The sequence below is a fragment of the Cnephaeus nilssonii genome, assembly GCF_951640355.1.
Source record: "Cnephaeus nilssonii genome assembly, chromosome: 11".
Lineage (NCBI taxonomy): Eukaryota > Metazoa > Chordata > Mammalia > Chiroptera > Vespertilionidae > Cnephaeus > Cnephaeus nilssonii.
Window position 1 is genome coordinate 66,944,993 of NC_137082.1, and position 10,839 is coordinate 66,955,831.

Consider the following 10,839-nt stretch of genomic DNA (forward strand, 5'->3'; position numbering starts at 1 on the left):
GAGTCCAGCAGAGCCTCGTGCCTGGTAGGCCCACAGCTGGTGTTGAGTCATAGCATCTTGAAGTGAAACTCTGGGGCAGGGTGGCATCTGACGCTCCTCCACCCTGCTTCCCCCGCAGAAGGAGGAACGCACCATGCTGGAGGACCTCTGGGTGACCCTGTCAGAGCTGGACAACGTCTCCTTCTCCTTCAAGCAGCTGGACGAGAACTACGTGGCCAGTGAGTGACTCCTCCCGCTCCCAACATGAGAGTCGGGGACCACCCTGCCACCAGGCCAGCTGCCCAAGGTTGACCTGGGACCCAATACTTTCAAATCTCATGCTCTCAACATACATGGAAAAAGAGGGTCTATTTTTGTATAAACCCAATTGTCTCCAAAAGCTCTTAAAAGGGAACAACAACCAGTACCTAGTTCTTACTAAAATTTTTTTCTAGAGATATCCGTTACTGGGGTGAAGACTTGTTAATATTTTCTAAGAATTTGTAGCGCAGTTAAGCCCCTCCCTCCCTCTCTCCTCCCCTCCCTCCTTCTACCTGCCCACCATTCATTCATCCACGCATTCATCTCTCTACTTACCCATCTCCATCCACCATCCCACCTATCCATCCACCACCCACCTACCAGCCCATTCATCCACTCATTCTCCACCCATCCTCTCATCCCTAAGTACGAGCACAGAATGTGTGTTAGGCACAGTTTTTCATTCTGGGGCCACAGTGGAGAAACATGGGCGTGGCTCCTGCCCTCTGGAAGCCCACAGGCTGGCTCAGCAGGTCTCAGCCCCAGCTGTTGGTATTCAGAGATACCGATCCCCATCCCTGCCTCAGCCCTGGCCGGTCGGATTCACTCTGTGGGGTGGACCCTGGGCATTGGGGTTCTAGAAAAGCTCTCCAGGTGACTTTGAGGTGCAGCCAGGATTGAGGACCACTGGGCTGGGATCTGTTGCCACTTTTCTACGAGTGTGGTCCCTGGACCTGCAGCCACTGGGACCTCGTGAGAAAGGCAAACCCTCAGGCCCCGGCCCAGACCTGCACCGGAAGCTCTCAAAGTAGAGCCCGTTATTGGGGTGAGAGTCAGGCCCATAGGCCTGTGTTGACAGGGACTGGGTGGGTTGGAAGCACTCATTTGGGAACCACTGCTCTAGATCAGTGATTCTCAACTTTTTAAAAATTACCACCTCCATAAGGAGTCGGTGTAGTTTTTTCCTAATTGCTGCAACCCCATTACATTTTAAGACCACGGATATACTATATGTCTGTTTAGGTACTGTATGTGCTTTATACATCAAAAGAGTACTCTTTTTTTTGGCCATTGCCTCAGGAACCAATTTTCACCTCCTTATGGGTGACATCACCCTGTTGAGAATGTGTGAGAATCTAGAGGGACCATAGCTTTTGTTTCAGGTGCCAATTGGAATTGATGGTCAGTTCTATCGATAGGCAAAGTTGGGCTTAGGGAGAACTATTGATTGATGAGGTATGTCTGCCATAGGTGCCCAATGGGGTGTTAGTGATTGATTAATGATGTCTGCCATGGGTGCCAGATAGGGTGTTAATACCATGCCTACCATAAGCTGTACCCTATGAGCGTAAATAAATGCAGGTCCTGGTTGAGGGCAGCATTTGGCAGGTAGAGGCCTAGGGCACCAGGTGAGGAGTACGGGAAACATTGGTGAGGCTCTGCAGACAAACACTGACAAACCCCCAGCTGGGCAAAACCGGTGTCAGGTCTGAGAATTGAGCAGTGGGAACTGGGACCTGTTGAAAGAGGTGAAAAGGGAGGTCAGAGGCTGCTCTTCTGAGTATGGGCGGACTGGGCTGTCTGAGGCTACCCCTAGAGGATGGGAGGGCAGGGAGGTCTGAGGGCAGACAGGGCGACCCAGGACGCCACCCTGAAGGTAGGAGGCACGGGGTTCTGAGGCCACCCCTCTGGGGTGGGGAGAATAGGGAGATGCCACCGGAGGTCCGAAGGAAGGTCTGAAGCTGCCCTAACGAAGGTGGGCAGGGCTCCCCTGGGCCTGGGTGGTCACCTGCCCCGCCCCACCGTGTCCTCCCACAGACACCAACGTCTTCTACCACATTGAGGGCAGCCGGCAGGCGCTGAAGGTCATCTTCTACCTCGACAGCTACCACTTCTCCAAGCTGCCCTCCCGCCTGGAGAGCGGGGGCAGCCTGAGGCTGCACACCGTGCTCTTCACGAAAGGTGAGCAGTGGGGTGCTGAGTGGGGCCCACAGGGGACACCCAAGGCTCAGAGCACCCCGGGACCCCACCACTTCCCCTCCCTCTTCTTCCTTCCCAGCCCTGGAGAACCCGGAGGGGCCTCCTCCTCCAGGCAGCCAGGTGGCGGAAGACTTGCAACAGGAGATCAACACCCAGTCCCTGGAGAAGGTCCAGCAGTATTACCGCAAACTCAGGTATCTGCCCGGGGCACGTGCTGGGGACAGGAATCCAGACACTGCTGCGGGCGCTGGGTATTAGAATATAGGGCACCAGACAGGCCCCCAGCATGGGAGTGGGCAAAGTGCCTTTTCCTGAGCACCTACTGTGTGCCAGGCCCTCTGCCTACACATGCTCATCAGGTTCTCACAATAGTCCCGGTTGGTCATTCTAAACCACTTTATAGACGAGGAAACGGAAGCCCAGAGTGCGGACCCAGCTTGCCCACGGCCACAGAGCGGGATGGTGGCTGAACTGAGCTTGGACCTGGGTCTGTGTGGCTTCCAAGCAGGTCCTTGCGACCCAGAGGAGCGCCTGTTTCGTTTCATGTGGGAGTGGGGGCTGGATGGGACTGTTGAGCCTGTGAGTGAGGGGTGTGGCCCCAGGGCCTTGGCCCGGCTCCCAGGAGACCCCCTGAGGGAAGTGGAGGGAGCAGGGGCCACATTCTTAGAGGAAGCCTCACACCCAGGGAAGCAGCTTCCCCTACCACCACCCGCACCCCAGCCCTTCCTTCTCCTCACCTTCTCCCTCTGGGCAGAGGAGGCTGAAGATCAGCAGACCACGTTTCAGGGGCTGGGTAAGGGCTTCACTGTTTTGGGGTTTGGCTTTACTGTTTGGAGATGGAAGCTGATACTTTCAGGGAAAACACCCAGTTTTGTTATTAAAACTGGCATCTCTTCGGATTGATCGATGCCATCGATCTGCTCCCTGCTGCTGTTGAATATTTAAAATATTACATCCCTGATCCTTCCTTTATTCCTTCCTTCGTTCCACACATGTGGGCCAGGCTCTGTTCTGGGTGCCGGCTCGGGAGTCAGCAGTGGCCCATTAAGCCTCTTCTTCATGGAGCATAGATTCTAGAGCAGCAGTTGTCTGGTGCATCCCCCGTTTTGTCAATAAAGTTTTATTAGCACACAGTCACGCTCATTTACGTATGGATGTTCTTGTGCTACAGTGGCCAGGCTGAGTAGGGTTTGGATAGAGACTGGTCCACACAGCCCAAAATATTGACTGCTTGGCCCTTCCCAGAAAAAGTTGACCGAGTCCTGCTTCCGAGGGGCGATGGCAATAAGCCAGTGAAGAGAGTGATGCCACGTGTTAAGTGGTGAGAGTATTCAGAGGACAGATACGCAGGACAAGGGGTGAGAGAGAGAGGGGGGCGTCAGGTGTTGACCAGCTGATCAGGATGGGCCATCAGGGAGAGGTGGCATTTGAGGGGTGCCTGGCAGGCCCCGTGTGCTCCCCGCCTCGGGCTGTTGCAGGAACGGGTGACTATGGGCGTGGAGAACCGTGCAAGGCGCTCTCAGTGGTTTCTTTCTGAGCATTGTGGGTGGGCAGAGGGGCTGTGGCGGCAGTGGGTGGGGGCTGCATGGACGGGGCATGGCGACCCCCCGCAAGCCCATATCTGTCTCTCCCAGGGCATTTTACCTGGAGCGGTCTAACCTGCCCACAGATGCCAGCACCACGGCGGTGAAGATAGACCAGGTGCGTCCCCTGCGGTGTGGTGTGGGCAGCGCTCGGGTGGCTTTCCGAGGGCATGCGCTCCAGGCCTGTCACCCACGTCCCGGCCTCAGGCAGGCCTCAGGGTTGACAGCGGCTTAGGGGGTACTGGCCTCAGGATTGTGGGGCTGGGGGTCCCAAGAGAAGTGGTGGCCATGGCCCTCCGGGGGTCTGTAGTTTCGCTGGCAGGATATTAAGAGGACACAGAAAGAACTGGCAAACCACCCTTTTATAGTATGCCTCCACAGTGCAGCTGGGAGCTGGGGCGGGCGGAAGGCTCTTCCCGGGGGGGGGGGGGGGGGTGCAGCTGGGCTGGTTGAGACAGTTGGGAGAGGGCACTTCATTCAGGCTTAGCTGGGGGCTCACCTGGGCAGGTGAAGAGAATGAGATTTGAAGGTTAGGCCTGAAATACATCGTGAGCACTGAATGCCAGCTTGTGGGGCAGTGGGGAGCCACAGATGGTCCTTGAGCAGGGGCCGGGGAAGGTTCATTGGGCTGTAACCCCCGGTGAGGGGAGCTGGGAGGACGCTGCAGTAACTGAGCTGGACTGGAGGGAGTAGATGGGGTGGAAGGCCGGGTGGGGGCCTCCTCAGACCGTCCGGATGTGTGTGTGTGCACCCCACAGCTGATCCGTCCCATCAATGCCCTGGATGAGCTCTGTCGTCTCATGAAGTCCTTCGTCCACCCCAAACCTGGTGCCGCTGGGAGCCTGGGTGCCAGCCTCATCCCCATCTCCTCTGAGCTCTGCTACCGCCTGGGGGCTTGCCAGATCGCCATGTGCGGCACGGGCATGCAGAGGTGAGCTCGGAGCTGGCCCTGGGAGGATCAGAGAGCAAAGGCGGGGGGGGGGGGGGGGGGTCGCTGTGTGACACTGGCGCGTCAGAGGGGTGCAGAGGGAAGCAGTCAAATGCTGGCCTTGTGTGGTGTGCAGGAGGGGGGTCCTCTCGGAGAGGAGACCCCTGAGGGTGGGGAGTGAGTCCAGCAATTATCTGGGGATGGGGGCAGTGCTCAGCCCGGAGGCAAGGGTTCTCCTGGGGAGAGGAGGATGTGAGGCCAGGGGCCTGCCGTGCTGTGATGGGTGATGGTCGGATGGTGGCTATTCCTGGCGTGTGCGCTCTCAGAGGCCTCATGTGGTGGGCAGGAAGTGCCCGTCTCACCTGCCTCCCCCCTTGCCCCTCCCTGCAGGAGCACCCTGAGTGTCTCCCTGGAGCAGGCGGCCATCCTGGCTCGGAGCCACGGGCTGCTACCCAAGTGCATCATGCAGGCCACGGACATCATGCGGAAGCAGGTGAGGCGGCCCTGCCAGGCTGCAGGGCGTCCCGGCCTGGGCACCTTGGGCTGCGAGCAGGATGAGGGGGCCATCGGGGGCTGGGCAGTCATCAGCCTCACATGTGGTCCTGCTCCCCAGCTGAAAGGGGCCCAGGACTTCTGGGCCTGTTCCCCACCTTTCCGCCCCGCACCCACACACGTGCTTGCTCAAATGTCCCGAACTTGAACTCCCGTGCAGAGGCAGGTCCCCGCCTCATAGTTCTTTCTTCCCAGGGCCCCAGGGTGGAGATTCTGGCCAAAAACCTGCGGGTCAAGGATCAGATGCCCCAGGGCGCACCTCGGTGAGTGGCTGACCCTCCCTCCCCCCTCTCCTCTCCGCAGGGAAGACCAGGATCTGGGCTGGCATCAAACTCCTGGCCTCACCCCAGGCAGACCCCTGGGTAGTCCTATGGGGCTTCACCTCTCACTTATGGGGGCCCCACTTTGGGAAGTGACAAGCATGCTCAGTTTTTTACTCCCCAGAGGAGCACCTACTGCGTCTGGGAAGATGACACAAAGCCCCCAAATGAGCCACGGGCAAGGATTTGTTGGGATTCCTCTCCCCCGCCCTCACCCCCCTGCCCTTGCTCTGCCTCCTTGCTGCCCTCAGGCCCTCAGTCCATCGGCTGCTTCCTGTCCTCAGGACCCCATCACCTCTCCACGTTGATTTCAGCCAGACTGGTGGGACCCTGTGCTGCCCCCTTCCCCAGTAGTAGCTCCTATCAGCCCATCTCCTCTCTCCATCCCCACTGCCCAGTTTGCCATCAACACTGCTCACAATTTTTAAGTCACTTCGTTTTGAAATGGTTTGACTCACAGGAAGTTACAAAAGTAGTATAGAGGGCGCCCTTCACCCAGCTCTCACGTAACCACAGGACATCGACAACGCCAGGAAGTGGGCTGGTGATTGGGCAGCTCCCACGCAGACCTTTCTGTTTTCACCCTCCCTTCCTTTGAGTGCTTTATCTGTTAACTTACCCCACTCCAGGCACCGTGGCAATCTCTTTTCCTACACGTATTAACTCAAACAGGAACTCTGTGAACAAGATACTGTTGTTATGCCCAGTTGGCAGTTGGGGGCCACTGAGGCACAGAGAGGTTAAGCATCTTGCCTGAGGTCACACAGCTAGTAAATGGCAGAGCTGGGGTTCTGAACCCAGGCAGTCGAGGCCCGGGGGCCAACCTCCTAACCACTGTGCCGCTTTGCTTCGCTGTCTGGTCCGTGTCACGCAGCCGTTCTCCCCACAGCAGATTCTTTTGCTTGGAAGCCATTAGTGGCTCCCTTGACAGTGAGACTCTGTATCCTTCCAATGGAGACGTTCAGAAAACCAAGGCAGCTTTCTGTGTCCTGCAGGGAGAGGCCCCTAAGATTATATTAAGTGAAAAAACTCAAGGGCTAGACACTGTGACTAGTGTGCCACCATCAGTGTGAAGAAACGTACACACCCACACATGTAAACATCCCCCCACACACAGGCCGGCTCTATTTGTAAAGCCCTGGGCGTCTGGAGGGAGCGGAGGCTGCCTGTGCAGAGGAGGCGGCCACTGGGGGGAGGTGGGGGCAGCATAAATACTGTCCACTCTGCGTTTTTTAAAGCATCTACTGAGTTTTGTTTTCTGGGTATGGACTGCCTGTTCACGTAAAGATGGAAGCCATATGAATAACAGGCCCCAGCCCGCCCCGGCCCCTCCTCATCCTCTTCGCCTCCACCCGCCAGGCTCTACCGCCTCTGCCAGCCGCCGGTGGACGGAGACCTCTGAACGCCCAGAAGCTTGGTGCTTGGCTGCGTTGTCCAGAGCTGGGATTCGAGGACACAGCGGGTCCTGCTGGCCTGCCCTAGAGCCCGTCCGAGGCCTCTGCTCCTGCTCCCTCCAGGACCTGCCCAGCCTTCTCCATCACCTCCTGCCAGGACAGGCCGTGCCCCCACTCTCGGACGAGCAAGCTGATAGGCCTGGGCCCGCATGTTTCCACACTTCTGCCGGAAACCCAAGGGGTGCTGGGGACCCACAGAGCTGAGGGTGCAGCTAGGGCCCCGGCGACACGGGAGAAGTCACGGGCATAGCCGTGGGAGGCCCCAGCCTTGGCTCCCTCGGGATGGCTCAACCTGCACTTTGAAACCCTGGGTTCCTTCTAAGTCCACATTCCAGGTGACGCGTGTCTCCGCTGCCTCGCCTTGGCTTCCAGACTTATCCCTGTACTAACCTGCTCAGTGGACTCGGAAAAGCGGGCCTCTGCCAGGAAGACAGAGGGACCGGGCGCGGCGTCTGTCACCAAGAGGATACTCGGAAGCCACACCAGCTTCCGACAGCACCGCCCTGGGACCTGGAGCCGTCAGCCCCGGGCGCAAGATCTTCTCTGACTTTATTTATGTGGCGTGAAATCTCTATGGTTTACTTTAGACTCCCCCCACTACGTTGTGTGATTATGTATTTGACATTTTAAATTTCAAAGAAAGGTGTATTGTCTAACGGGACCATCATAAGGTAGTATTGACAACTTTCCCCAGTACTAAAAAGAAAAAAGAGAAACTAAATTATTGAAAATTCAAAAACATTGCACCTTTTTAAATATTAGGGTATCGCTTACAGGTATGAACTATGGTTCCTCTTCCCACCCACCCCGGTTCCCCACTAGCTGGCCAGTATTAGAACGAATTACTTTCTTCTCTTTGAATGGCTGGCTGTAAGGGTCCGAGAGGCGGCTGGGCCAGGTCTAGGGACTGGAGGGGCCTGAACCACCCACCTGAGATACTGTCCCACGCAGGTGTGTTCTGCAGGTCAGAGGGTCACAGGAAACCCTGGCTGGCGGCTTCTGTAACTTATTCTGTTGATGCTAGCTCAGAGCCGGGCGTTTGGGGCGTCTCAGCCAGCCAGGGGGACAGGAAGACAACCTCTCTGCCTTCTGGGAGCCAAGTCCCACCCAGGGCCCCTCTCCACAGGGCACCCCCTCGAGCTCCTGTCCACTAGCAGGGAAATGTCCCCGCCGAGGCAGAAGAGAGGGGAGTCGCTCTGCCCTTGGCTGGTGGTGAGAGCAGGTGTGGGTTTCCCGAAGGCCCCCCCCAGAATGTTGGACCCTTGAGCCCCGGGGGTCACCTTCCCGAGCATTAGACTGCGGAGGCGGGCTTGTTGCTGGGCACTGGTGACGCGATACAAACGAGGACCTGACCTGCCTGGCGGGAAACGGAGAGGGTCCCTGCGGGCAAGGCCTCGTGCACTGGTTTACTTTAAAATGTACAGATTCTCCTCATTAAATTCATGATAGATTTTTTATTATTATTAAAAGTCAATTTATAATACAAAGATCTTGATCTGTGGTTCCTTTGGGGCTGACCCTGGTGGCGTGGGGGTGGTGTGGCCAGCCTCACGTTGGAATGAGCCGAGGCCTCCAAGACCCACACGGAGGGGTCATTGAGCCAGTGACCCCCAGTCAGCAATGCCATCCCTCTGAGCCTCAGTTTCCTCCTGCAAACTGAGGATAGTGTATATTTCCCTTGCAGAGGAGTGGTGAGACCACCGAGATCTCACTGCAGGTCTGCACCTCAGGTGGGCCACAGCGGGCTGTATGTTGTATTTCACCTTTATTCTGGGCTCTGGCCTCCCCTTTCACGGCGATGCTGGAGGAATGTGTCTATTTGCCCAGGTAACCCCCACCTCCTCCTGGGTGTCCTGCCAGTTTCTGGTCTTATATGTACCCAGGGGCCAGGGTAGGTCCATCCTCTGCCCCAGCCTGCAATTCCGTTTGGATCTGGGATCTGGGATTGGGGCTGGAATGGTGGTCCAAATACTCAACACGCGGTCAGGCTGGTTCCCAGCCAATCAGAATCCACGCCAGCTGCAAGCAGACCAATCAGAACACAGGCTGGAGTGGACACTGTGCATACCTGAGCCTGTTGTCTAGGTCCCAGGCTGTGAGCTGGTTCTCACCTGCTGGGCCCGGGCCATCTTTTTGAAGCTCCCTGGGTCCGTCTGCCCAGCCGGGGTAATCTCATTCCCTGGTGGGATTTGACCTGCAGACTTGCTAGGCTACCCTATGCCTCTCTCCTTCTCTCTCCCTCCCTTTCCACCACCTTCTTGCCACCTTCCTTCCTTTTACCTCTTCCCTTCTTTTCTCTCCATCCTTTGCCACACGTTGGGAAGCACCGACATCTCTGAAAGACTCCCTCCTCTTAAAGGCACCCACACGGTTATGGCCACCCTTGAGACCCTTCTGAGCCATGATGCCCAAGTCCTGCCATTTCAGACTAGAGCCCATTCTCTTTTAATCTCTTTTCTTTCCAAACTAACATTTCCCAGAATGCATCCTATCAAGGCCCAGAGTGGTCTGTTTCAAAGACTCAATATTTAACCAGCGAGAGTGAATCCTGGTGGGATTTCAGCACAGTGACAGACCGATTATTTGGAATTATCTGAGGTCAGTTTTGGATCCAGAAGCACCACTCTAAGGGGAGGGCTGTCACCTCCACCAATATTAGATGCCTACCCTGGGCAGACACTTTTATAGGAAGCAGTAACTTCCCCCTGTGCTGTTCCGTGGGCTCCTGCAAGGCGGAAATGCATTCTGCTACCGTGACGGACAGGGGCAGCTTTGGTGTGGAGCCGAGGAGTGGGGTCTGTGTGGCCTTGAACAAGTCACATCTCTTCTCAGACACAGAGTTGCCTCTGCAAAGTGGGGGTAAAAGGCTTTCTCTCCAGAGAGCCTTTGTCACAGTTACAACATGGAGCAGGAGCTGGGAGGGCATTTTACCGGAGACAAGAGGTCTCAAACTGGCGGGCCAAGAGCGGAAAGGTGGGCATCGATGGCTGTGTGTTTTATTTTATAATTTTGAATCAGATACTCACATTTAAGAACCAGCAGACTTCACTTCCAAATTCAGATTTTTGTTTTTCCTTGGAAATTCAGAAGCTCTGGTTGCACTGCCCCCTATTCCCACCTGGCACGTGTCAACTGGAGCTGAGAGGTGCCTGGGCCTCTGGGCAAGGCGCCAGCTCTCCAGTCCCCCACAGCCTCACCTACCCAGCATGCCCCTGTACTGACCCGCCTGACTCTGGGTGGCCCCGCCCAGGCAAGTGTGGCCAGAGCTGGCCTTGGGACTGTCCAGGTCCTCAGCTCTAGAGTCCCCAGGATGATGTCGGCTGAGGGAGGACATCGTGGCCAGGAGTTGCTGTGCTGACCAATGGAACATCAAGAGGTGGGCAAAACCCTGCCGTTGATGAGTCTCTCGGTCGGACCTGCGGTTCTCTGCTCTCCCAGGACCACAGCTGGGCCCAGGTGTCTGAATCTATCTGATCCTCAGTTTCTTCCACTGCCTAGTAGCCAGAGCTTGCACCTCTAACCACATTACTCTGTGCCTGGGCTGGATTGTTCAGGGCAGTGAGGGCTCGGACTAAGACTTGGAAATCAGACCCTCGCCTGCCCCCTGAACTGCCAGGATTCTGTACTTGCTGAGTGGCCAGCCCTCGGCAAGTCCCGTCTCTCTAGTAGCCTCAGTTTCCTTTTCTGAGAAAAGGAGACGATGACACCCACCTGTCTGTGATGCTGGGGACCAACAGTTTCTGGGGCCCACAGTTTAGCTTCCAGGGGATAATGTGGTGCCT

At 56.6% G+C, this 10,839-nt stretch overlaps 1 protein-coding gene across 1 annotated transcript in view; it reads left to right on the top strand.

Moving 5' to 3' along the window:
- Positions 1–8,544, top strand: part of PREX1 (phosphatidylinositol-3,4,5-trisphosphate dependent Rac exchange factor 1) — a 182,020-nt gene extending 173,476 nt beyond the window's left edge. The window contains exons 33-40 of the mRNA XM_079783577.1: positions 119–218; positions 2,059–2,202; positions 2,300–2,414; positions 3,855–3,921; positions 4,562–4,734; positions 5,122–5,224; positions 5,479–5,546; positions 6,963–8,544. Coding sequence (XP_079639703.1) covers positions 119–218; positions 2,059–2,202; positions 2,300–2,414; positions 3,855–3,921; positions 4,562–4,734; positions 5,122–5,224; positions 5,479–5,546; positions 6,963–7,005 — 813 coding nt within the window. The 3' untranslated portion in view covers positions 7,006–8,544. The remainder of the gene's footprint in view (positions 1–118; positions 219–2,058; positions 2,203–2,299; positions 2,415–3,854; positions 3,922–4,561; positions 4,735–5,121; positions 5,225–5,478; positions 5,547–6,962) is intronic.
- Positions 8,545–10,839: the final 2,295 nt, after the last annotated feature.